General features: G+C 49.0%; 1 protein-coding gene across 1 annotated transcript in view; it reads right to left on the reverse strand.

Annotated features, from left to right (window-relative positions):
• GPAT2 (glycerol-3-phosphate acyltransferase 2, mitochondrial) overlaps nt 1-27,763 on the reverse strand; it is a 277,049-nt gene that overhangs the window by 119,771 nt on the left and 129,515 nt on the right. The window contains exons 9-13 of the mRNA XM_075346194.1: nt 13,199-13,280; nt 12,825-13,037; nt 12,639-12,746; nt 8,489-8,574; nt 3,399-3,517 (exon numbers count right to left, since the gene is read on the reverse strand). Of these exons, the coding sequence (XP_075202309.1) occupies nt 3,399-3,517; nt 8,489-8,574; nt 12,639-12,746; nt 12,825-13,037; nt 13,199-13,280 (608 nt within the window). The remainder of the gene's footprint in view (nt 1-3,398; nt 3,518-8,488; nt 8,575-12,638; nt 12,747-12,824; nt 13,038-13,198; nt 13,281-27,763) is intronic.

Below are 27,763 nucleotides of genomic sequence, written 5' to 3' on the forward strand. Positions count from 1 at the left end.
GGGCCGGGGTCTGGGAGGACTGCTTCCGGTATCTCAGCTACCCTAGTAGCGAAAAAGTGAAGAGGACGGTCTAAACCTCAAAGAGAGGATCCTTGAAGGGAGAACTCTGGGCCTCCCGGTCGTACCTGGGCGTAGAGAGCCTAGCAGCTCTGTAGAGTAGGATGCGCAGGGACAGTGATCCCTGGAAGAGCTCTTAGAAAAACTGTAACGGTCCACTGCCACGCAAGGCGGAGGGGCTGTTGGAGGGATAGAGGCTCCCTGACGGGTGCGGCGTGAACGGGCTGGGACCTAGCGTGAGGGGACGATCCTGATGCATCTGGGCCGATGCAGGGAAAGGGGTGTACCCTTCCCTACGTAATCTAGGGGAGAGATGTACTCTACCCTGACGTAGCCTAGGGGGGCCACTGGACTCGCCCATCTCCAGAGAGGCGTTCCCTAAGTCGGAAGGGAAGTCAGCGACTTCATAGATGTCGAATCTGCGTTCCTGATCCCGAGTCGTAAGTCTCGACGGGTGGACACACTGATGGTAGAGGCTGAGGCCGAGCAGCAGGCAAACCCCAGGCTTGTGAAGAGAGGGTACTCACTGAAGATGATAACCAGTCCTGGGACGGCATAGGTGGAACGTGGTCCGCTGCGTATGGTGTCCGCTGAGTCCCTGAGGGGCGTCACGTTAGGGACGAGAAGCCCGGAGGAACACAGGCGGGTCGACTACAGGGTAGCTTGCCCCTTCCTTTCGGAGCTCCTTTCGAGAAGGGGTAATGACAAATAAAAGGACTTACCACTGGTAAAAATCGTGTCGGGGATTATCCGTGATAACGCAGTCACACGGCGAACTGGATGTCCACTGAAAACCGCAGGGGCCTGCCACCTTCGTCTCTGCAAGGTGGACTGCCCCCTCTCTCCAGAGCCCTTTGGGGGAATGATACTGACAATAACACGACTTACCGCTGGTAAACGCCGTGACTGGTAGATGTCTGTGATCAATCAGCGACTCCAGTGTAGCATGTCCATTCTCTCCGAAACCCCTTTGGAGAAGGGAATAATGACAATGACATGGCTTACCGCTGGTAAACGTCGTGTCTGGTAGTTGTCTGTGATCACGCGGTAACTCGGCGAACTCTGGATGTCCCCTGAGCACATCAAGGGTCCGCTCCAAATTTCTTAAAGGAGACCTGCGTGCATGGAGAGAAGAGGGCTGTCCGTAGCCTTACGGCTTGACTCACCATTTCTAGCCGGCTATTCATCCTGCGCCAAAACATCCAGGTCCTGCTCGGAGTCCAGCGGAGGTGGAAAGCCTGGGCCATCACCCGAGAGGTCGGAAGACTACCGGAGGAAGGGCAGTCTGGACCTGGGGAATAAGCTGGAAAACTGGGGGGCCACGAAAGACGAGACCTGGCGGGTCCGCTTCTAGCCTAGGAAAAGGTCCCTGGTACGGGACTCGTCTCCACGAGGGGATTGCGCCGTTCTGTGGATGGTATGACCGAGCGACGGAGGGGGACGCAGCGCATGCGCACGAACCCGAGGGACGTCAGCGAGGGAATATATGGCCTGAGACAGGCCGCTAACCAGCCGGCAGGGGCGAGATACAGGGGCGTGCGGTGCCAGGGGCTGCGGTAGCTGTCAACACTAATCTGCCATTATGTGGGGGAAATTACAATTAAGGGAACCGCAAACCTGAGCTACCGGCCCAAAATAACTAAAAACTCATCTCTGAGAGCTCTATATACAAACCCTATTGGGATGTGTGTCTCTGATGCAAAGCCCGAAAAAGTACCTGAAGGGGTTAATATATAATGTAAAAAACTCAACCCCTGATAAAACCCCACTGTATTTAATAACCATGGAAGACTTGGGTTTATTCTTCCCTGATATACGGGCTGCTGCAGCGTCAGCAAACCGCATACCGGAAGTCTGCCATAATCCCTTTTTTTTTTTTTCAAAATGAATGCTGAGGAGGCTGGAGGTGGGCTCAGGAGAGCGGGAAAAAACATCCACCGCCCCCACTGTGATGCCTGGGGCTGAGCGGAGGGCGGAGACGGAGCGGCCAATAGCGATGCGGCGGGGGGTGGGCCTGGAACGCCGGAGACAGGGCCGAAGCCGGGGCCTAAATTTGAAGCAGCCGGCGCAGGGGAAGGTAGAGACCGGCGGTCCTACCTGCGGGAGCGGCGGCGCGGCAGCAATGTCCGGGTACCGGCCGAGCCCTGCATGTGTGCTGAAGGACTCCAGCGCCGGATGGGGACGTGGCCGGGGCGCCCGGTGAGTAGGCCCGGACCGGGGCCTAAATTTTGCAGCCGCCCGGGAGAAGGTAGGAGAGGGTGTCCTACCTGATCGGCGGCGTCGCATCTGCCAGTGTGCAGGCGAGGAGCTCTGCACCTGTGTCCGTGTGCTCCGCACACCGGAGGAATGGCTGCGGGCAGCAGGAGAAGAATGAGGCAGGCAGGGAGGTGGACGCTGGTGGGGGGAGGGAGCCCCTCTGTAGTGTAGCAGCGCTGTGGGCCCCATCATACAATCCAGAGGCGCTGCGAGGTCCAGTCCCTGCTGTATGCTCCTTGCACCCTTTGGGGTGATACCGCAGGGTGAATAGGGGGTGCCCAGGAAGGTTCAGCCCCGCGTGCCAACCCGGGAGTGGTACCGTGGAATTGGACGGGGGAGAGGGCCCGACGACTCAAGCCTCTGCGACCCAGGGGAGTGGTACCCACACGGGCTGCGAGAGCTGAGGTAGAGAAACGATACCTGCAGAAAAAGAGAATTACCACAGATGAGAGCGACGAGCGTCGCCGAGAAAAAAATGAAAAAATATACTCAAAAAATCAAGTGGCTGAAGGGGGCCCAGTCGGCCCACATCAGCCTCCTACGACACTAAGCAAAAAACTGATTGAGCACGCCTCCGGCTCAGGGGTTATACTGCTGGGGAGGAGCTAACTTTTTCTGTTTACTTAGTGTCAGCCTCCTAGTGACAGCAGCATAACCCATGGTCCTGTGTCCCCCAATGAAACGATAGAGAAATCCCTGCATAGAGTAGTTAAAGGTTCCCAGATTCTGCCCTTGAATATTTCCTAGTATGGGTGTAAGTAACATATCATGTAATTTCTTATTGAGCCAAACAAACATGATCAGAGACATTTGAAGCCTAAAAATATTCACTTTTTATTTGTACTGGAAAGTAATGGTGAAACAGAAATGTAAGCGGGATAGAACTTTCCTTAGTGGGTTCCATTAACCTAGGCCAGTGTATCCAATCCAAGTACCAACTTACTCCATGGTATTAAAGTACCCCCAAGGCTGTGATCCTGAAGACTTGGCATATGCCTCCAGTTCCTGAGCTATAGGCTGAGCAGTCAGTGAGCATGCAGCCCATTTTATATAATAACACTTCTATCATCTGTATCTCACACTACCTCTCAATGAATGCAGCAAGAATCCATCAATTAGGTTTTGCTGGGGTTTGTCAGCTGGTGCCAGATCCCTATCCGATGCCAGATCCCTATCCGGTGCCGTCTCATCAAACATGCTTTTCCTGTATGTGACGCAAAATAAAAAAAGAGGAGTGGGATGTCATTAGTAGACCTTCATCGACTTATGAGCAGACGTAACAATCAGTAAACTGTACTCCGCATGCTGCACCCTGTGATTGGCTACAGAGGTCAGGTGTCTTGAGCATTGGGTATTTTTTATCAGATGAACTAGTAACCTGACCACTGCAGCCAATCACAGGCTGCAGTGGTCTAGCAGGTTGTGACATCTTTACTTCATGTGCTGGATACAAGTGGGTGCTGTTAGTCGGTCGTAATGAGCGATATTTTTACACATCCAATCCCTTATGGAAGCTTGCCCAGAGTAACCCTTTGGCTTTTATTATTTTATCTGTCTTATCACACAGGTGGGAAGTATTTTTTTGTTCACATGGAAATACAGGTGTCTAACAGGGGTATCTGATTTGGACAGATTTTGGGACCATACACTAGCAGCTATCTGCTGGAATATTACCAACCTCATCCTCTGATATCACTAATGGAACCAAAATGAAAATACCCGTTTCTCCTGTAGGGAACCATGGCTCTGTATCCTGTATTTTTCTGTACGGCAGGCTATAATTTTCTGTGGTCTTGGATTTATACTATATATACAAACTATAAGCTATGCTGCTTTCCATACATAGTACACAGAGATATGAGGGATTCCTACTCTCCTAGTCATGCAGCACATGTTTAAAATCAGCATCAGCATGGAGGACAGTATAAGGCATTTAACCCTAGAACGCGCAACCATAGAAATCTACCATAGAAAATACCTGCGAGGCCCCAGATATGCGTTCTAGGGTTAAAAAAAACAGTATAGCTGTGAATCCTTGTACTGGCGGAGAGATGAAACACTTAAGGTACCGTCACACATAAGGAGATCGCTAGCGAGATCGCAGCTGAGTCATGGTTTCTGTGACGCAGTAGCGATCCCGTTAGCGATCTTGTTATGTGTGACACCTACCAGCGATCAGGCCCCTGCTGTGAGATCTCTAGTCGTTGCAGAATGGTCCAGGTCATTTTCTTCAAAGGCGATATCCTGCTGGGCAGGACACATCGCTGTGTGTGACACTGTGTGACAGGGTCACAGTGACTGCTGAGATCGTTATACAGGTCGCTACTGCGACCTGTATTGTTTCTGCATCGCTGGTAAGATCTGACTGTGTGACATCTCACCTGCGACCTCCCAGCGACTTACCTGCGATCCCTATCAGGTCGCATCGTTTTCGGGATCGCTGGAAAGTCGTTGTGTGTGACTGGGCCTTTACTAATAAGCAACAGCACCTTGTGTGTCTACCTAATAATACATAACTCCACAGCTACTGTGTAAGAGATCCAGCAGAAACGGGTTACGTATCATTACAAGTCTTTCCAGATCCCATCTCAAATCAGTTCTCACCCCCCATACTGAAATTAGATTTGGAAGGCTTTATAATGGCACATAAAGGCCCAGTCACACACAACGACTTACCAACGATCCGGAAAACGATGCGACCTGATAGGGATCGCAGGTAAGTCGCTGGGAGGTCGCAGGTGAGATGTCACACAGTCAGATCTTACCAGCGATGCAGGAACAATACAGGTCGCAGTAGTGATCTGTATAACGATCTCAGCAGTCACTGTGACCCTGTCACACAGTGTCAAACACAGCGATGCGTCTTGCCCAGCAGGACGTCGCCTTTGAAGAAAATGACCTGGACCATTCAGCAACGACTAGCGATCTCACAGCAGGGGCCTGATCGCTGGTAAGTGTCACACATAACGAGATCACTAACGGGATCGCTACTGCGTCACCAAAACGGTGACTCAGCTGCGATCTCACTAGCGATCTCGTTATGTGTGACAGTACCTTAACTCCGCTCTGCTGTATCTCTACATAATAGCTGCAGATCTGTGAGGAAGGCGTGTTCTTTCCTCCTCTATGTTTTTCTGCCTGATTCTGATTGGTCAACCTCATGCAGTGCATAAAGTACACGCCCCCCAGAGACAAATCTCTGGGTAACGCCCAGTTGAATGTTAAATAAATAATTACTTAAACTTTAAACGCTAATATCTCCGCAAAGGGGAGGAGAAATTAAAAAATTAATTACAACTCAGTTCTTCAGCCACTATTTCATGATGTGCCCAGTTTAAAGGGAACCAATCACCAAGGTATGCTTGGATTCAGCATCCTAGTACCTTTACTTTATATAGCAAAATCCTGGTGGTTGGTTCACTTTAAAATGCCATACTGGTGAATACAGATCTTTGGAGCAGGGAAGGTCTGTCTCCCATGGACACTAAGTTAAAACCAATTTTGGCCAGAGTCTGCACAATGATATGGGTTGTAAGAAATGATAACAATTATTGTGCTGGGTTCTACCTCTTAACGGCAGCAAATATACTCAAAGTCTTCATCTGTGTCACTCATTGACATGAATGAGAAACACTGATATTTCCATTACTAACCAAAGAGATAATGGTAGCAAAGATTAAAGGGAACCGGTCAGGTCCTGTATGCACCCAGAACCACGAGCAGTTCTGGGTGCATATTGCTAATCCCTGTCTAGCAGTCCAAGTCTATAGTAGCATAGATAAAGGGATGATTAGAAAAAGTATTTCTAAAGATCCTTTATGATATGCTAATGAGGCCAGGGACCAGTAGCAAGGGCATTACTTCCTTTGGATAGTCGACCCCCTTAGCATGTTAGCACGCCCCTGGTTGTGCTCACCTCTGCTGCCACCGCTGGTTTTCGGCTCAGTGCGCACGATCAGAACATTTTTGGACTTCCAGTCATGTGTACTACACCAGTTTGAAGCCTAGACGCGTACACCCGGCTTCATAGTACGCATGATCGGAAGTCCGGGACTTCTGATCATGCACACAAAACTGAAATTCAGCGTTGTGCGCAATGGCAGCAGAGGTGAGATCGACCATGCCTCCGATGCTCCGCATTCATTAGCATGTTAGCATGTAAGCAAGCCCCTGTGGGTGTGCTAAGGGGGCCGACTAGCCAAGGAAAATAATGCCCTTGCGATTAGTCCCTGGCCTCATTAGCATATCATAAAGGATCTTTACAAATACGTTTTCTAAAGATCGCTTTATGTATGCTACTAGATACAGGGACACCTAGACAGGGATGAGCAATATGCACCCAGAACTGGTCTTAGTTCTGGGTGCATCCTGGACCTGACAAGTTCCCTTTAAAAACAACAATCTTCTAAGGGCAACTCCATTATTTTGCTTTTTCTCCCCTCATTGTGCTTGGCGTCAGTACTTGAATGCACACATATCTTAATCTGTATCTATTCCCCCTAAATCCTTGAGCTGTTTAAATGCTGCCGACATCAGGGCCAGCCACAATGTGTTCAGGACATGTGTCCAGTTATTTTTATCTACGGTGGTCTGCGGCACTGTTACCAGGAAGCTTGGGATTAATACAATATTATTCTTTAAAAGCTGGGAATGATTTAAGAACTAAAGACCACCACCCACACAATTCTTCTGTTCCTATTTACCCAAGAAATAATATTCTTCATTATTTTAGACAGTATCTCTGAAGTGTAATCCCAAGTGAGGAAATATAAATACATATAGATGGGTTAGAATGAAATGTTCTCCCTCTGACAAGAGAAAAAAAAATGCTTTTTTTCTTATGTTACTGGGGATCTTATTGCATCACTTCTGCACTTTTTGTACAGTATGTAGGCTACTGGAAAAAAAAAATATGACAAAACGATGAGATGCTATGGCTCCAAACAGACATACTTCTGCAACTGTTTAGAGGGTAAAATATACATTTATTTAGCCTATGATTGCAACATGGGGTTAAAGGGAACCAAACATCAGGATTTTCGTGTATAAGGTGCAGCCAGTGCAGTACTGGCACTATCAGGCACAGTGTGTACATACCATTAGGGGGCAGCTCGGGTGTTTAGGCTGTGAAATTCAACTTTATAAAGTTTGAAAATTCATGCACTTTTTGATTGACATGTGCACCTCACTGCTAATGTCCGGGCGGGTTATGCACGTGTATCCCGCCCCCCCCCGCCGCCTGTTCCTCCCTCTCACTGGGCGTATGTAAATTTCTAATCTTCAGTTACACGGCGTCGGAGTTAGCGCCTGCGCATACCGCTCATCTCCGGCGACGTGTTTCTGAAGCCCACAGTATTCTGGTGCATGAGAGGGCGGTGCATGAGAGGGCGGCGCATGCGCCCTCGCTTCTTCAGATCTGTTGTGACCGCGGGAGCGTGCGCGGTCACAACAGGACCGGAAAACAGCTGATCTTACCGATTAGCTGCAGCAGACGATATCGTAACAGACATCTGCTGCACCTAATCAGGGTAAGATCCGCTGTGCTCCAGTCCTGTTGTGACCGCGCGCGCTCCCGCGGTCACAACAGATCTGAAGAAGTGAGGGCGCATGTGCCGCCCTCTCATGCACCGCCCTCTCATGCACCACAATACTGTGGGCTACAGAAACATGGCGCCGGAGATAAGCGCTAAGCGCAGGCGCTAACTCCGACGCCGTGTAACTGAAGATTAGAAATTTACATACGGACAGAGGGAGGGAGGGAGGAACAGGCGGCGGGGTGGGGGGGGGGGATACACGTGCATAACCCGCCCGGACATTAGCAGCGAGGTGCACACGTCAATCAAAAAGTGCATGAATTTTCAAACTTTATAAAGTTGAATTTCACAGCCTAAACACCCGAGCTGCCCACTAATGGTATGCACACACGGTGCCCGATAGTGCCAGTACTGCACTGGCTGCACCTTATATAGGAAAATGCTGATGTTTGGTTCCCTTTAAGGAGTATTCGCGTCTTACAAAATAATGGCCAGGATATCCCTTCACTTTTTGATAGGTGGGATCTGATCTCCGGCACCCCTACCAATCTGAGAATGAAGGGGCCACAGAGCAGATTTCATCGTCCGTGCACAGCAGTCCCTCTTGCAGACTACACAAGCTTTCAATCCATTGTAATTACCTGGTACCCAGAATTCGAGGCAGGAGAGCCTCCCGCAGGGAGGGGAGAGGTGCTGAGTGTTTCCAAGTGTAGTTGTGTATGTACTCCTGAAACAGAAACCCATTCTATCATCTAGACCATTGTGACGGAGCATGTGATACCAACAAACATGCCAAGGCTGGGGGTATAGCGGTTCAAGAGGTAACAATGGCTGGCCACGCTGCTGCCCGAATCATTCTGGCCTGTCAAGTGTCCATATTTTTCTGAAGTTGAAGAAACACCTTGCATGTTTATGCTAGTGTTGTTCCAACATTCAGGCGACACCAACAGAGATGATGATTACTTACAATAGGCCAAATAGGAGTTGATATCGAGCAAGTACTTCAGCCTCATGAAACACTATTAACATAGCTAATAGAGATGAGAGGGCTCGTGGAAGTTTGGGTTCAGCTAGACTTTAGATAGACCAGGACCCCAAAGGAAGTCACTTGACCTGAACCCCAAAGGAAGTCACTGATTGGGAGTTCGGATCTCCGCAACACAAGCAGCCAGCCATAAACAGATCCCAGAAATAGATTTTGTTTGGTGCACACTACATCTGATCCCGCTGTTGTTACCCCCAGTGTGAGCCGATAAAGCACTGCAAGCGGCTCACACCGGGCTGAGCACAGAGTGTACCCGAGCACAGCGATGCTCGCAAGAGTGGTCTACATACGTAAAGCATCCGAACTCCAAACCCAAACTATGTTTTTTATTTGTAAAGTACGTGTTTGGTACGAACACCAAACTTCCAGTTCACTCATCTCTACAAAGAATTAGATGTTTTAACTTGAAAAATCAATCAAACACGTTCCATATAATCTGCGGCTTAATTTCATTAAAGAACATAATAAGATACTGTGCTAAAGGGGATGGCTTCTGAAAAATGCACCCTTAGGGTACAAGCCCACAATCAGGACCCGCTGCATCCTGGATGCGGTGGGTCCTTACCTGCGGGGCCGTGAGTCTCCTCCGCAGGACACCGCAGCTGTTCGTGCCCCCGATCGGAGTTCAGGCCGCTGCAGTCTCTCGCTTGTGTTCTCCCTATGGAGGACATTTGCAACTCCACAGTAAAGCATTGACATGCTTGCGGCTCGGAAAGCCGCACCGCAGGTCACTTTTCGTTGTGGGCAGTACACGCACAGTGGGCATTGGATTTCTATAAATCCCATCCACTGTGCTTGTACTGTACAATGCAGCGTTTTGGACACAGCCAAAATACGCTGCATCCAAAATGCTGCAAACACTGATGGTGGTCACCCACCCTTAGAGAAATCTAGCATCTAGCTCACCGAGGTGAAAGCTAAGGGTGCATGCCCACGATCAGTGTTCACAGCGTTTTGGATGTAGCATCTTTCAGCTGCGTCCAAAACGCTGCGATGTACAGTACAAGCACAGTGGAGGGATTTCTAGAAATCCCGTGCCCACTGTGAGTGCACTGCACACAGCGTAAACTGACCTGTGGTCCAGCTTACCAAGCCGTAGCATGTCAATAGTTTGCTGTGTAGTTGCAAGCGTTCTCCGCAGGGAGAACACAGAGAAAGACCGCAGCGACCTGAACCCTAATGGTGGGTACAGGCAGCTGCGGTTTCCTGCAGAAGAGATTTGCGGCCCCGCAGATCGGAAGTTTCCGCGGACACAGCAGGTCCTATCGTGGGCACGTACCCTTAAGCCTGCTTTACACGAGACGACCGATTGTGCGATAGCACGATCGATCGTACCCGCCCCCGTCGTATTTGCGTCACGGGCAATTAGTTGCCCGTGGCGCACAAACTCGTTTAAGCCCCGTCACATGTACTTACCTTCCGGACGACCTCGCTGTGGGCAACGAACGTCCACTTCCTGAAGTGGGAGGGATGTTCGGCGTCACAGCGACGTCACACGGCAGCCGGCCAATAAAAGCGGAGGGGCGGAGATGAGCGGGATGTAAACATCCCGCCCACCTCCTTCCTTCCATTAAGCAGGCGGGTGCCGTGGGACGCAGGTACGCTGTGTTCATCGTTCCCATGGTGTTACACGGAGCAACGTGTGATGCCACGGAAACGATGAACAACCTGCACCCATGGAAATAAACGAGATTATGAAAGTTAAAGACGAGTACACGACTCACGATTTGTGAGCGATACTGCGTCGCTCAGAGGTGTCACACGAGAAGACGTCGTGCACTATGCCGGATGTGCGTCACGAAAACCGTGACCCCGATGACATATCGCACAATCTATCGTCTAGTGTAAAGCCCGCATTAGGGTGACTGTCAAAGCCAGAGCAGTCCAAACTTTGCCACAGAGAGCTGGTAAGTGTTGTCCGGACCTGTGGATTTCAGCTTAATATTCATATTTGAATTAGGGGCTTCTGAGTGTCCCTCAAAAGTTATAAGTGGTTAAAGAGAACGGTTATGTCCAAACCATTAAATCAATTAATATGTAAAAGATGTTTTTGAAACAACATGGATGTTTTTAATAGAAACCATGCTCAGCCACATTACCGCAATGGATCCAGTGCAGCCACTCTGATGGACGGCAGCCAGACTGTAATCCCCACCTTCCTGCTCCTCCGTCACCGGACCATTGAGGCCTGTGACTGGCTGCACAGGTCAACGTGTTTGATGCATGTCATTAGAGACACTAACATACTGTTCTAGTGACTGATGCAGTCTCAGCATTGTCACTGCCACACCTGTAACAGATATACAGAGAGGCTTGCACTGGATCCAAAAGGGTTACAGCGGGTGAATATGTCAAACCCCTCCTTTAGGGTTCACCAAAAAATATTTAAAGGGTATATCCAGGACTTTAACAAAAAAAAAAAAGTGTCTAAGCATTAACAGTTGCTAACTACCTACCTGTTGTGCCGGGCGCGTTTCTTCGCTGGCACAGACCACTGCTGTTGGCGGCAAAATGGCATTGTCAACAGAGTGGAGGCTTCTTTTCCACTCTGCTCTGTAGACGGGGCGGGACAGCTGACATAATGCTAATTGACAGCCGACTACCTGCTGCCTAACTGGGGGAGCCGGTTGTCAATCAGTGTGATCTCAGAAATCCCGCCTTGACTACAGGGCAGAGCGGATGAGAAGCCGCCGCTCTATTGTCGTGACATCAGCAGAAGCAGCTAAATCGGCAGCATGAGAGGTCTGTGACCCCTCTGTGTCACCCAAGAATGACACTGGGCACAACAGGCAGGTAGGTAGCTAACTAACTGCCTGTTAGTGCTTGGGCACAAAAAAAACCCAGTCCCGCATAGAACCTTTAAAGGGAACCAATCACCAGGATTTTCATATATAACCTAAAGCCAGTGCTATACTGGCACTATCAGGTTGAGTCTATACATATCTTTAGTGGTCACCTCAGAGGTTTAGGTTTTGAAATCCAAGAAAGTAAAGTTTATAAAATCACCAGCTTCTTGAGTGACAGCAGCTGAGGATCAGATAATACAGTATCTGGGGGGGAATTCAGTTATCCCCTCCCCCTGTTAGCATTAGCATAAGTATATAAGTATTACACAATCGATGTAAGTTTTCACTTCCAGGACTTGTGGTGAGGTTATATCCATGTGACCAGAAGGGGCGGAGCCTCAGTCAATAGGAAAATGTTGCTTCCTCATATCAGCTTTGTTGGCCAAGGCCCTGCCCCTTCTGGTCACACGGGTATGACCTCAGCACAGGTCCTGGAAGTGAAACGTTACATTGATTGTATAATACTTATGCTAATTCTAACAGGGGGAGGGGACAACTCTGAATACCCCCCCAGATATTATCTGATCCTCAGCTGCTGTCACTCAAGCAGCTGCCGATTTTATAAACTTTACTTTCTTGGATTTCAAAACCTAAACATCTGAGCTGACCACTACAGGTATATACAGAATCAGCCTGCTAAAGCCAGTGCTATACTGGCACTAAGTTATATACAAAAATCCTGTTTATGGACTCCCTTTAATGTTGAAAACTCTCAGACCAACCCTTAACATTCTAAGAGATAAACACAGATGAGGCCGGCTTACTGACAATCCACACGTGTACAGTGTATGTTCAGACCTTTCTCAGAAATCCTTCATAATTCAAGACTTTCCTTGTGTAGTGTCACTGGATACAGCTCACTGTGTACAAAGTGAATAATGTATAGGTAGAAAAACCAACCTGTAGTGAAAAGGGCTGAGCAAAATCCACACGTGCACAACCCAGAAAGCGGGACCAGGGACAAAAGGCAGACGTGAGAAAGCGCCACAATCCTAGAAGAGATGCCAGCTGACAGAACAAGACAGATGTTACAAGGAGAACAGGGGGAGGCAGCAGGGATCATCTCACGTATCGATATAGACTGACCTCTCTACCAGTGCCGGCAACTTCTGGGCAAACATCATAGGATATACCAACAGGTGTAATAAGGATGTCCGGAATTGCTCCAGATTGCACGGCGGACATCATCTGCCGGACCCACTCATGAGCAGAGGGGGACACTCTGTGACAACTCGGAGAGGAGGCGGGCTCCAAAAACACCAGCAGATGTTGTCCCTCTGAAAGTAGTGTCTCAATATACTGGTGGAATGAGGTAAAGCGATTGTAGACCAAAAATTTAAAATTTGAATTTAAAACATGAAAACATATCAGAGCAAATTCATACAAAGAACTGAATAGTTATGGAGAGGTAGAAATCAGCGGCAAATAAAGACAACTTTCTGTAAGGCTTCATTGCTCACCACAGAAACAACAGCTTCGCTGAGGGACTTCGATGTTCCATTTGGCGGAATAAAGACAACTCCCAATTTCTGCAGGAACCACCTAAGAGTCCATGAAATCATTAGGTTAGAAATGAGTAATCAAGATGAAAGTTAGTTCTCTGGCTTCAGTGCACCTAGGAACAATACTGTCCAAGCCTCAGAGGAAGGTCCTTAGGGGCTAGGACAAATGAGCACTATGGAGACAGTAAGTTGGGAGGTTCGAGCACCTCCGGTGGTGGTGAGGTGACAGCAGGGTAATTACTATAGGCATTCCTGAAGAGTTTTCACGTTGTATCTGAAGGTTCCGAATGTGGGAGGCAGTCGGACGCGCTGAAGATGTGGACTTAGAGGATGTGGAGATGGTGTGTACCTTTTTGTGAATATGTACTATACTAGTCTGCATCATGACAGGAAAATCTGGTAACTAAGCAAGCATCTCTGATGTCATTAACCAAGACCTTATAAGGCAGGCCATGGCCACCATAAGTATTTAGAAAGCCTAGTACCCGGAGACAAATGCTTTTTCATGGGTTAGCCTCATCTTCTTCTAGCCTTTTCTCCAGCCAGGTGGCTAAATATCCTCCCTGCAACTACTGCTGCTTTCCAGCATCCAACTACTACTTCCTAGCTGAGCCCATTGAATACTGATGCTGTCTTAGTTCTGCTGTGTTAAGCTACAATTTACCTAATTCCGAATAATACGTGTCTGCTACCTCTCCTCCTTACATCATGTCAGCCAATAGATAGAAAAATATTAAGATATGAGAGCCCTCCTTAAAAGGCATCAACTACTGAAGACTCCCAAGTCTTAATAATCTGCCATTCCTGTGATTAACCATATCCCTGCTACAAGAATTCTAATTTCATATACATCTCTGCTGTTCCTGTATGCATTTAGGCTATGTGTCCACGGTAGAATGTTGCTGCGGATTTTTCTGCATGAAAATCCGCGGCTTTCCCGCAAAATCCGCACCTTTTCAAAGGTGCGGATTTACCGCGGAATTGCCGCGGATTTTGGTGCGGATTTTTTATTTTTTTTTACCAATTCTGAAGCCAAAATCCGGATCAAAATCCGCAACAATAATTGACATGTTGCAGATTTTTCCGGATCAAAATCAGCACCAAATCCGCCGCGGAAAAATCCGCAGCATGGGCACAGCATTTCCAAAAAGCCATAGAAATGGCTGGGAAGTGCCGCTGCTGCAGATTTTCGGAAAATCCGCGGCTTTTCCGCGAGAAATAAGCGGCAAAATCCGCGCATTTTCCGCAGCGTGGGCACATAGCCTTATGCTCCAGCTGCATCTACTGCTTCCAGCTTAGCTCGCTATCTGGCATCCTGCATACCCTGCTGTCTGGTACTCATTGATCCGCGTGCTGTCCAACAAGACCAGATCCGCTGCAGCACTGCGCCTAGTCCGTGCTGCTCATCCTGACCTACCACTTAGAAAATCCACCTCACCAGTGCGCCCCTAACAGATAGATCATACAAAAAGGCACAAGCCCAAGTAGAGAAGTGTAGGAGCTCAAAAGAAAGTCTATACGTCCAAATGTCAATAAACTCACGCTCTGAGAATAAGCTGTGCACTGACTTTTTATTTCAACAATTGGTGGGGGTCATACGTGCTGTCCAGCAAGACCAGATCCGCTGCAGCATTGCCCCTAGTCCGTACTGCTCATCCTGACCTATCATATGAAGAACTTGTCAATTTATGAATATTGTAAACTCCAGAGGACCATGTAAACGCTTTCTTCTTATGGATCGATGATGCCCGAGAACGCCATCTGAACTAATATTTTCCAAAATGGGACTAAAACACAAACAAAAACGACTATAAAGTCACTAACTATGCCAGGCTAATTTAGCTTTATTCTACAATATGCTACACATAGCAGAGGCAGCTTTTATGGGCAGGGATCAATAGTAATAAGAATACAGCCTACACTTGGAACTATTGACATTTGACAATAATGGCAGGATCCCAGGCACCGTGACGGCCACTGACTGACTGCTGTATGTTTCGTGGGAGGTGCGAGGGCATTATAAAAAGGTACGTGATCAATGAAGAATACATTTTGGCTTCCATTTAATGTAATGCTATGTTGATTGATTTTACATTGAATATACAAATAATAAACAATTTTTAAATCCTAATAAAACAAAAGAAAAAAAGAACCTCAAAGAACTAAAATATGATTTAATTACATAAGCCAATGGAGAAACACTAATAATTAAATTTTTAAGGCACAAAAGTAAAGTAATGCTAAACCTTTATTTTTTAACCCTTTATTTTTTATTCACCTTCCCACCGATTTTGGTTTACTTCTCTGCAGTGGTCATGTGCGATTACATGTGACTGCTCCTGCCAATCACTGTCCTTAGCAGCTATGATAAGGCCAGTGATTGGCTGCAGACTTGGACGACACAAAACTCATTGGTTCCAGAAGTCACGTGTGTAGACGGTGTGTGACTACTAAAGAACCAGCAGTGAGTGTTAGGGGCATTCATTAGGCAAGTACAATTATTATTTTATGGCATTTACCATTTTAAGGCAAATTTAATGGATCCTGAAAACTCCTTGAAACAAGCCACATATGGGCCGATATTTCGGCCTCACTCACTAACTGGACAAGAAATCAGATATTGTTGGTGGGATGCCAGCAACCTCACCAAAAGAAGATTTTTGATTAGTCACCGTATGTCACTTGTGTGTCACGGGTGACAGTCAGTCATGTGGTTTCTGGCCATAGAAGGTCACAGCATTTGCCTGCGCAGAATGCTCCCTGACTTTCCACTGTTCCAGCCGTCAGTATTCATATCTCCCCCTTTTGGACCTACAGGAGCTCACCTTCTACCCAGCTGCTGATCATCAGCATTATCTTGGTGCTTAAAAACCCCTTCCTTCCTTAGACTGGTGCTGGTGATATTTTTCAGTTCATTCAAGCCTTGGTTGCAAGCAGGAGGCCTGTACTCCTCTGTGGTATCGTTGTAGAAAACTTTACTGAACTTCTACCTCTGTCATCTGTAGATAAGTAGTTCATGCAGTTTCCCAGTGTGTCCTCCTTGTGTCATCTATAGTGTTTAGTGGAGTTGACGAAGAGCTCTTCCCATCCGTTCCCTAGTTAGGGTCCAGCACTAGGGATACCTAAGGTCAGGTATCCCACTGGGTGCATAGGTGCAGAACCTATTGAGGGTGTTGAGGGACCCCAGGAATCAGCAGTAGGTTCGGTCAGTGGTCACCATCTTCCCTTTCCCTTGACACAGAGTCTCCCTTCCGCCGTTTGCTTGGCACTTCTCCGTACCTAGTGTGACACCGTAAAATCTCTTTCTTGGAGCTTATTGGGGGACACAGGAAACCATGGGTGTATGCTGCTGCACCTAGGAGGCTAACACTAAGCAAAAAAAAAGTACCGAAAGTACCAAAATCATCTTTTCTCTATCACTTCATTGGGGGCACAGGACACCATGGAATATCTCAAAAGCAGTCCCAAGGATTGAAAGAAAATAAATCCAAAAAATGAGAAATCAAAAAGGCAAATATCTCAGGTCGAAGCCCTGGCTACTGCCGCTTGTAAACCCTTTCTACCTATGCTTGCATCTGCCAAGGCATAGGCATGTACTCTGAAGAACTTGGAGAAGGTATGTACAGAGTTTCTGAAGGGAGTAGTCTTCGATAGATAGAGGCGCACAGCTCTGGCCATGTACAGCTTATTTAGGGACCACCCCAAAGGATGAGAAAGGGATGGATAGAAGAAAGGGAGAACAATCTCTTTATTAAGGTGAAGGGTGGAAACCATTTTAGGGTGTAAGGAACCGGATGCAAGTCCACCTTGTCCTTGTGGAGTACAAGGAAGGAAGAAATACACGATAGAGATGCTAGTTCTGAGACTTGTCTAACGTGGATTACTACCAGCAGAAAGGCAGCTTTCCAGGAGAGCAAAGGATAGGAAATATCCCGAATGGGTTCAAAACAAGAACCCTGGAAAGTGCCCAACACCAAGTTGAAGTCTCAAGGAGCCAGGGGAGGCCGATAGAGAGGCACAGAGCCTTGTAGAATGGTCTTGGTCTGAGAGTGAGAGACCAGATTCTTTTTAAAAAAATAATAGAAAGGGCAGATACCTGGCCCTTGAGAGAACTCAGGTATATACTGGACTCTATGCCAGACTTTAAGAAGGCCAACAAGGAAATAAGAGTTAAAAAAAAAAAACCATGGGGGCAGCTTGATTGGTTTCACACTAATGAGAAAAGGCCGTGCATGTATGATGATAAATCCAAGAGGAAGAGAGCTTCATTACTTTGTTCATGGTTTGGGTCACTAGCTCTTAGAACTGTGGCTTTAACAGCCATGCCGTTACATTGAGAGAATGTGAATTCCGGTGGGAAACAGGATCCTGGGAAAGCAGGTCTAGACAATATGGATATTTTTAAAGGGCGTCTGCGAGAAGCTTGACTACCTTGGCATAATAGATTTTTCTTTGCCAGTCTGATGCCACAAGGATGGCTTGCACTCCTTCCACCATGATCAGCCTGGGTATCAGTGGGAATGGGGGGACACACAGATACGGAAGGACAACCTGTGATCAGGAGATCGCATGGGCATCTGAGTGAACTGCTAGAGCAGGGGTGGGGAACCTCCGGCCCACGGGCCGTATGCGGCCCGCAATGACCTTTTCTGTGGCCCCCGGGGCACTGGAGCAGATTCCCGGTGGCTGCGGTGCTCGGGCAGCCGCTCATCTTGTCTATTGCCAGCAGACAGCACTGGGGGTGGGACTTCCTCCCTCTTGCTCCTACATGCTCCCTGTGAGATTACAGCTAGAATCAGAGTGATGGGGGAGGGGCCTGCACGGGATATAGAAGGCTGTATAGTGCCGTGCGTTCTACCTCTCACTCCCATTCTGTGCTCGGCTGTTCATGGCTAGCAGGTCTTTTCTTGGAGAGAAAAGACGAGAATGAAGCCAGCCCTTGAGCTGAGCTGCTGCATCCATCACTTGTGCTGCACCTGATCTTACAGGGCAACCAAGCAGCAGGTACTTATATCTGCGCTAAGTGTGTTTATATCTAATATATACCACCATATAGCAAATGTATTTGTCACTTAAGTGTCCAGCGTCTGTTGTGTATACGACATGTGCGTGTGCTGTGTATACTGCGTGTGTGCTGTGTATGTGCTGAGTATACGGCGTGTGTGCTGTGTATGTGCTGTGTATACGGCATGTGTGCTGTGTATGTGCTGTGTATACGGCGTGTGTGCTGTGTGTGTGCTGTGTATACGGAGTGTGTGCGCTGTGTATACGGCGTGTGTGCGCTGTGTATACGGCGTGTGTGCTGTGTATACGGCGTGTGTGAGCTGTGTGTGTGGTGTATACGGCGTGTGTGTGTGCTGTGTATACGGCGTGTGTGTGTGCTGTGTATACGGCGTGTGTGTGTGCGCTGTGTATACGGCGTGTGTGAGCTGTGTGTGTGCTGTGTATACGGCGTGTGTGTGTGCTGTGTTTGGCACTTAATAAAGTTTCATATTGTAAGGTTTATTGGTATATCTAATTCCTGGTGTGCACATGTTTACATGCAGAACTTTTTGGCTTGTTGAGTGCTGTGTATGGCTTATGTGTGTGCGGTATACGGCATGTGAGTGCTGTGTGCAGTATACCGTATCTCCTGTGCATGTGTACTATATATGGCCAGTGTGTGTCATGGGTAGTGTACAATATGACAACTGTGTCAAGGCTGTGTGCAGTATACGGGCAGTGTGTCAGAGCGGTGTGTGTATGTACAGTGTCTCCTGTGTAATATATATGATTTACCAATCTGCGCTTCAAAGAAAGACAAACCTGGAAAAGCAGTTGTGAGAAGCAAACATCACAGCGCACCAAAGAGAATCAGCTCTGGCCGCCACAGTAGGGGTATAGGGGTGAGTTAATTAATTGTTTGACCAATTATAGCCGGGTCATTTTCAAGTTGATGATTTTGTGCGGCCCCCGAAGGTTGGTAGAATTTTCCAAATGGCCCCCGGCAGTAAAAAGGTTCCCCACCCCTGTGCTAGAGGATCGTGGGACCTGGATACCAACCGATAAAACTTGTTGTTCATTCTAGATGCCATCAGATCGATGTTGGGATTGCCCCACCATGGGAAAATCTGGTTGAAGACCGTCAAATGTAGAGACCATTCCCCAGCGGATAAGTCCTTTGCGACTTAGGAAGTATTATGATTTTGTAATATACTCACACAGGATAAATTGTTGAAACATTGAAAATACTGCAACTGACTCAGCCAGTTCTTGTACAGAATAGAGATTCAGATCCCGCAGTCCCTAGTGGTTCCTGCGTGGGCTGGAATAGCCCTAACTCCAGACTAAAGGATGCCAACTCTGACCTATCCTGCCTGAAAAACCATCCAGCGTTTCACATTCCTCCTAAGGTACAGGAGGGCAGAGAAGAGTGCAATATATCTTCAGAAATGAAGGAGTGCTGAGACACAAAGGGTTCCCAGAGTGAGTAACACCAATCCAATAAATACGAAATGAAAGAATAAAAGTACGTACTGCTAGAGAGTATGCCGCCTACTATTTAACTCGAAACAGAAGATAAGTGCAGGTTGAATAGCATAAACAGCAGAGTTAAAACCCTAGCTGGTTTTTCACAGTCTGGCATAAACACGGCATTATGGCTGGACATCCAAATGAGAATTCTTTTTTCACCAGCAGGAAATCCCAGCAGGGGGAAGGTATTTATAGCAGCAAAGGTGACTGGACAGACAAATGAGAGCACCTGTTAAACCTAAAAACTAAAGTAAGGATAACCGATAACAAAGACTCAGACAAAAAGTGTATCTACTGTGGCTCAGTGGCAGATAAACCGACCACAAAGCACAGGCTCAAGGGTTCAAATCTCGATGCATCAGAGGACGTTGGAAGCCCAGTTGTCCACTCCATGGATGTGATGTGAACTGCTAAATTGCGGAGACCATTTGGGCTGCCCACGACAGGCTATAACTCTGCAATGACCAACCGGCTTTCAATTCCACCCTCGTGGCTGTTGTATGCCGTGGCAATGTCGGGCTGGATGCAGACCAGACAGCAAGTTAGAAGATCCTGCCAATAAAGAAGAGACAGATGGATTGCTTTGAGTTTCAAGATGTTGATGGTAAGAGAGGATTCCTGAATCTTCCAACAACCCTGAACTGTGAGATTTTGGCTCTGAACGCACTTTGCGTTTTCACCTGCGTTTCCGCAGCTTTTTGAGCTGCAGCGTTTTCATGCCAAAAGGCATGCGTTTTGCTTTTCCATAATAGTCTATGGAAAATGACGATTTCCTGACCGCACTTTTTGTTTTTAAATGCTGCGTTTAATTTGCATAATTTGTGGCAAAAAACATGCGTTCAAAGAAGCAGCATGTCAATTGTTTTTGCCATTTCTGCAGCGTTTTGCTAACATTGAAGTTAATGAGAAATGGCAAAAACCAAAAAACTTCAAATTTCCTGCGTTTTACCTGCTTTTTAGGTGCAGAAAACATGAGTTTTGGACATACAAAGAAGGGAATTTTGTTACTTACCGTAAATTCCTTTTCTTCTAGCTCCTATTGGGAGACCCAGACGATTGGGTGTATAGCACTGCCTCCGGAGGCCACACAAAGCAATTACACTAAAAAGTGTAAGGCCCCTCCCCTTCTGGCTATACACCCCCAGTGGGATCACTGGCTCACCAGTTTTAGTGCAAAAGCAAGAAGGAGGAAAGCCAATAACTGGTTTAAACAAATTCACTCCGAAGTAACGTCGGAGAACTGAAAACCGTTCAACATGAACAACATGTGTACCCGAAAAACAACCAAAAATCCCGAAGGACAACAGGGCGGGTGCTGGGTCTCCCAATAGGAGCTAGAAGAAAAGGAATTTACGGTAAGTAACAAAATTCCCTTCTTCGGCGCTCCATTGGGAGACCCAGACGATTGGGACGTCCAAAAGCTGTCCCTGGGTGGGTAAAGAATACCTCATGTTAGAGATGCAAGACAGCCCTCCCCTATAGGGAGGCAACTGCCGCCTGCAGGACTCTTCTACCTAGGCTGGCGTCCGCCGAAGCATAGGTATGCACCTGATAATGTTTGGTGAAAGTGTGCAGACTCGACCAGGTAGCTGCCTGGCACACCTGTTGAGCCGTAGCCTGGTGTCGCAATGCCCAGGACGCACCCACGGCTCTGGTAGAATGGGCCTTCAGCCCTGATGGAACCGGAAGCCCAGCAGAACGGTAGGCTTCAAGAATTGGTTCTTTGATCCATCGAGCCAGGGTGGCCTTAGAAGCCTGCGACCCTTTGCGCTTACCAGCGACAAGGACAAAGAGTGCATCCGAACGGCGCAAGGGCGCCGTGCGGGAAATGTAGATTCTGAGTGCTCTCACCAGATCTAACAAATGTAAATCCTTCTCATACCGATGAACTGCATGAGGACAAAACGAAGGCAAAGAGATATCCTGATTAAGATGAAAAGAGGATACCACCTTCGGGAGAAACTCCTGAATGGGGCGCAGCACTACCTTGTCCTGGTGGAAGACCAGGAAGGGAGCCTTGGATGACAGCGCTGCCAGCTCAGACACTCTCCGAAGAGATGTGATCGCTACCAGAAAAGCCACTTTCTGTGATAGTCTAGAAAGTGAAACCTCCCTCAGAGGCTCGAAGGGCGGCTTCTGGAGGGCAACTAGTACCCTGTTCAGATCCCATGGATCTAACGGCCGCTTGTACGGGGGTACGATATGGCAAACCCCCTGTAGGAACGTGCGCACCTTAGGAAGGCGTGCCAAACGCCTCTGAAAAAAGACGGATAGCGCCGAGACCTGACCTTTAAGGGAGCCGAGCGACAAACCTTTTTCTAACCCAGATTGCAGGAAAGAAAGAAAGGTAGGCAATGCAAATGGCCAGGGAGACACTCCCTGAGCAGAGCACCAGGATAAGAATATCCTCCACGTTCTGTGGTAGATCTTAGCGGACGTGGGCTTCCTAGCCTGTCTCATGGTGGCAACGACCCCTTGGGATAATCCTGAAGACGCTAGGATCCAGGACTCAATGGCCACACAGTCAGGTTCAGGGCCGCAGAATTCCGATGGAAAAACGGCCCTTGGGACAGTAAGTCTGGTCGGTCTGGTAGTGCCCACGGTTGGCCGACCGTGAGCTGCCACAGATCCGGATACCACGCCCTCCTCGGCCAGTCTGGGGCGACGAGTATGACGCGGCTGCAATCGGATCTGATCTTGCGTAGCACTCTGGGCAAGAGTGCCAGAGGTGGAAACACATAAGGGAGCCGGAACTGCGACCAATCTTGCACTAGGGCGTCTGCCGCCAGCGCTCTTTGATCGCGAGACCGTGCCATGAAGGCTGGGACCTTGTTGTTGTGCCGGGACGCCATTAGGTCGACGTCCGGCCTTCCCCATCGGCGACAGATTTCCTGAAACACGTCTGGGTGAAGGGACCATTCCCCTGCGTCCATGCCCTGGCGACTGAGGAAGTCTGCTTCCCAGTTTTCTACGCCGGGGATGTGAACTGCGGATATGGTGGAGGCCGTGGCTTCCACCCACATCAGAATCCGACGGACTTCCTGGAAGGCTTGCCGACTGCGTGTCCCCCCTTGGTGGTTGATGTATGCCACCGCTGTGGAATTGTCCGACTGAATTCGGATCTGCCTTCCTTCCAGCCACTGCTGGAAGGCTAGTAGGGCAAGATACACTGCTCTGATTTCCAGAACATTGATCTGAAGGGTGGACTCCTGCTGAGTCCACGTACCCTGAGCCCTGTGGTGGAGAAAAACTGCTCCCCACCCTGACAGACTCGCGTCTGTCGTGACCACCGCCCAAGACGGTGGTAGGAAGGATCTTCCCTGTGATAATGAGGTGGGAAGAAGCCACCACTGCAGAGAGTCCTTGGCCGTCTGGGAAAGGGAGACTTTCCTGTCCAGGGATGTTGACTTCCCGTCCCATTGGCGGAGAATGTCCCATTGAAGTGGGCGCAGATGAAACTGCGCAAACGGAACCGCCTCTATTGCCGTCACCATCTTCCCGAGGAAGTGCATGAGGCGTCTTAAGGAGTGCGACTGACTTTGAAGGAGAGCCTGCACCCCAGTCTGTAGAGACCGCTGCTTGTCCAGCGGAAGCTTCACTATCGCTGAGAGAGTATGAAACTCCATGCCAAGATACGTTAGTGATTGGGTCGGTGACAGATTTGACTTTGAGAAGTTGATGATCCACCCGAACGTCTGGAGAGTCTCCAGTGCAACAGTCAAGCTGAGTTGGCATGCCTCTTGAGAGGGTGCCTTGACCAGTAGATCGTCCAAGTAAGGGATCACAGAGTGTCCCTGAGAGTGCAAGACTGCTACCACTGCCGCCATGATCTTGGTGAACACCCGTGGGGCTGTCGCCAGACCAAATGGCAGAGCTACGAACTGAAGATGGTCGTCTCCTATCACGAAGCGGAGAAAGCGTTGGTGCTCTGTAGCAATCGGCACGTGGAGATAAGCATCTTTGATGTCTATTGATGCTAGGAAATCTCCTTGAGACATTGAGGCAATGACTGAGCGGAGGGATTCCATCCGGAACCGCCTGGCGTTCACATGCTTGTTGAGCAGTTTTAGGTCCAGAACAGGACGGAATGAGCCGTCCTTTTTTGGCACCACAAAGAGATTGGAGTAAAAACCTTGACCTCGTTCCTGAAGAGGAACAGGGACCACCACTCCTTCTGCTCTTAGAGAATTCACCGCCTGCAGAAGGGCATCTGCTCGGTCGGGATGTGGGGAAGTTCTGAAGAACCGAGGCGGAGGACGAGAACTGAACTCTATCCTGTACCCGTGAGACAAAATGTCTGTTACCCACCGGTCTTTGACCTGTGGCAGCCAAATGTCGCAAAAGCGGGAGAGCCTGCCACCGACCGAGGATGCGGAGGGAGACGGCCGAAAGTCATGAGGCAGCCGCCTTGGAAGCGGTACCTCCGGTTGCTTTCTTGGGGCGTGAGTGAGCCCGCCAGGAATCAGAGCTTCTTTGCTCTTTCTGAGTCCCTTTGGACGAGGAGAATTGGGGCTTGCCCGAGCCTCGAAAGGACCGAAACTTTGACTGCCACTTCCTCTGTGGAGGTTTGCTTGATCTGGGCTGGGGTAAGGAGGAGTCCTTACCTTTGGACTGTTTAATGATTTCCGCCAATTGCTCACCAAACAGTCTGTCTCCAGATAATGGCAAGCTGGTTAAACATTTTTTAGAAGCAGAATCTGCTTTCCATTCTTTTAACCACAAGGCTCTGCGCAAAACTACAGAGTTGGCGGATGCCATTGAGGTACGGCTCGTAGATGCCAGTACCGCATTGATAGCGTAGGTCGCAAACGCAGACATTTGTGTAGTTAGGGACGCCACTTGCGGCACTGCTGGACGTATGAGAGAGTCCACCTGTGCCAGACCAGCTGAAATAGCTTGGAGCGCCCACACAGCCGCGAATGCTGGAGCAAACGACGCGCCGATAGCTTCATAGACAGATTTCAACCAAAGGTCCATCTGTCTGTCATTGGCATCTTTAAGTGAAGCCCCATCCTCCACTGCAACTATGGATCTAGCTGCCAGTCTGGATATTGGAGGGTCCACTTTTGGACACTGGGTCCAGCGTTTGACCACGTCAGGGGGAAAAGGATAATGTGTATCCTTAAGGCGTTTAGAAAAACGCTTGTCCGGATAAGTATTGTGTTTCTGGATGGATTCTCTGAAGTCAGAGTGGTCCAGAAAAGTACTCAATTTACGCTTGGGATACAGGAAATGGAATTTCTCCTGCTGTGCAGCTGCCTCCTCTGCAGAAGGGGCTGGGGGAGAAATATCCAAAAGCCTATTGATGGCCGCTATAAGGTCATTTACCATGGCGTCACCATCTGGCGTATCCAAATTGAGTGCGGCGTCAGGACAAGACTCCTGATCACCCACCTCTGAGTCATCATATAGAGACCCTTCTCGCTGAGACCCTGATCCGCGTGATGACGTGGAGGGTCTCTCCCAGCGAGCTCGCTTAGGCGGACTGGGACTGTCATCGGAGTCAGAGCCCTCAGCCTGTGATGCCTGGGACCCCCTTGAATTACGGATTAATTCCAGCTGAGGGGGGCCGGGGAACATAGACACAGCGGTGTCCATGGTCTGAGCAACTGGCCTGGACTGCAAGGTTTCCAGGATTTTTGCCATAGTCACAGACATTTTATCAGCAAAGACTGCAAATTCTGTCCCCGTCACCGGGGCAGGGTTCACAGGCGTCTCTGCCTGGGCTACCACCACCATAGGCTCTGGCTGACGAAGTGCCACTGGGACTGAACATTGCACACAATGAGAGTCGTTGGAGCCTGCTGGTAGATTAGCCCCACATGCTGTACAAGCAGTGTAAGCAGCCCTTGCCTTGGCACCCTTGCGTTTTGTGGATGACATGTTGTTGTCTCCCCAGAGTAATATAGGGTATACAGCCAAGAAGCGACCAAACAGTGCAGTATATATAAATATATATAAATATATCTGGTACAGCGAAAAACAGTACACAAATATAACACTGTGGCACTAGTGGGGCCGCACGTATGTGCTGCTTAGCGCGGGTGTGTGGTCGCCAGAAATCCCTAGCCTGGGTCCCCCAGAGCCAGCGTCCGTTCTCCAGCCAGACTGCATGTGTATAATGGCTGCCGGCGTCCTGGGGAGCTGCAAGCCTGGGGGCGGGCCTAGGGCGTGCACAGAGAAAAGGCGCGAAGCCTGTGTCCTACTGTGCTCAGTGAGAGGGCTGGAGCATGTAAATCGTGCTCCAGCCCTCGGCGCTGCCGATTGAACAACGTCTCTCCCCTACCCTGATTGACAGGGTGGGGGGCGTTAACGAAGCGGAGCTAGGCCGCAGAAAAACCGGGAACTAAAGTTAGAAGCGCCGCCGCCGTAAAAGCGCGGTCGGCGCGTCCCCGGCGCACTACAAGTCGCAGCTGCGCCGCCGCTCCAGGGGCGGTCGGCGCGGCGATCCACACACATAAAGTCCCCCAGTAATCTGCGGGGACTATAAGCCCAGCGCACAGCGCTACAGTCCCCGGCGCACTAGCACACCCAGCAAGTCTGGGGTGTGCGTGGCCTGTCATACGGGGACACAGAGTACCTGAAAGTTGCAGGGCCTTGTCCCTGAACGGCACTCCCGCTCCACATCCAGCAGGTTCTATGGGTCTGTGGATGGAGCCCGGCCTCAGGGCTTGGTGGCCGGTAAGATCCCACTTCCTCAGAGCCCCTCAGGGGGATGGGGAAGGAAAACAGCATGTGGGCTCCAGCCTCCGTACCCGCAATGGGTACCTCAACCTTACAAACCACAAGTGGGGTAAGAAGGGAGCATGCTGGGGGCCCCATATGGGCCCTCTTTTCTTCCATCCGATATAGTCAGCAGCTACTGCTGACTAAACAGTGGAGCTATGCGTGGATGTCTGACCTCCTTCGCACAAAGCAGAAAAACTGGTGAGCCAGTGATCCCACTGGGGGTGTATAGCCAGAAGGGGAGGGGCCTTACACTTTTTAGTGTAATTGCTTTGTGTGGCCTCCGGAGGCAGTGCTATACACCCAATCGTCTGGGTCTCCCAATGGAGCGCCGAAGAAATGCATGTTTTTCTAACATTAAATTAATGGAATCATATGCCCCTTTACACACATACATAGTCCGACAATTTAATTAAAGAAAATTATGATTTTATTGCTATTTTAGCATTAAATATTATAAAACCGCTATAAATTTCATGAAATATAACTTTTTTCTTTATTAATTCACAAAATATAAATGTATTGGGTTTTTTTTTCTCTTTTTTCATTCTGTTTGACTGTGTAAACTTTATTTAACAGTGTCTTGATGTTTAACCTCATAACGACGGCCGTACGAATTAAAGCAGCGGCAAAACAGGGTACTTATTCTGTTCCGCCGCTTTAAAGCGGCGGCCCGAAAAAACCCTGTAGCGCCCCCCAGTGACCAAAAATCTTGGGGGTTTCAGCTACCAGGGGTAGCTGAGACCCCCCAGATTATGAATCGGGGTGGTTTTTATGGACCCCGATAATGTGATCAGCGGTATACACCGTATACCGACGAACACATGAAAAAAAAACAAATGACCGTTCTTTTTCATCTGACGTGATCAAACATGTCAAAACGGAGCAGTCAAAATGGCGCCGAAGCGCACAGAAAACTGCCGCCGCCGCCGGCTCTGCATTAATTTCCCTCCGATCTGAAATGATCAAACATTTCAGATCGGAAGGAAATGTCCTCCCCCTGACCCCTCCTCCGGTCCACCGGAGCCCTCTGGTCCACCGGAGCCCCTCCGGTTCTCTATAGCTCTCCCTCTTCCCCCCCTCCGGAGCATGCAAGATTGCGGCGCGCAGCACACAGCGCGCGGCCGCATTCATTCTGCTCTTTCTGCCGCATGTGACACGTCACATGCGACAGAAAAAAGTCATCCCCAGGTCCCCCGGTCAGCCCCGGTCAGCCCCGTTACCTGGCTGCTGCTCCGTCCCCGCGATCACTCCGCCTCCTAGAAAGCTGGCGGCGCATGCGCA

The sequence above is a fragment of the Anomaloglossus baeobatrachus genome, chromosome 4, assembly GCF_048569485.1.
Source record: "Anomaloglossus baeobatrachus isolate aAnoBae1 chromosome 4, aAnoBae1.hap1, whole genome shotgun sequence".
In the NCBI taxonomy this organism is placed as follows: domain Eukaryota; kingdom Metazoa; phylum Chordata; class Amphibia; order Anura; family Aromobatidae; genus Anomaloglossus; species Anomaloglossus baeobatrachus.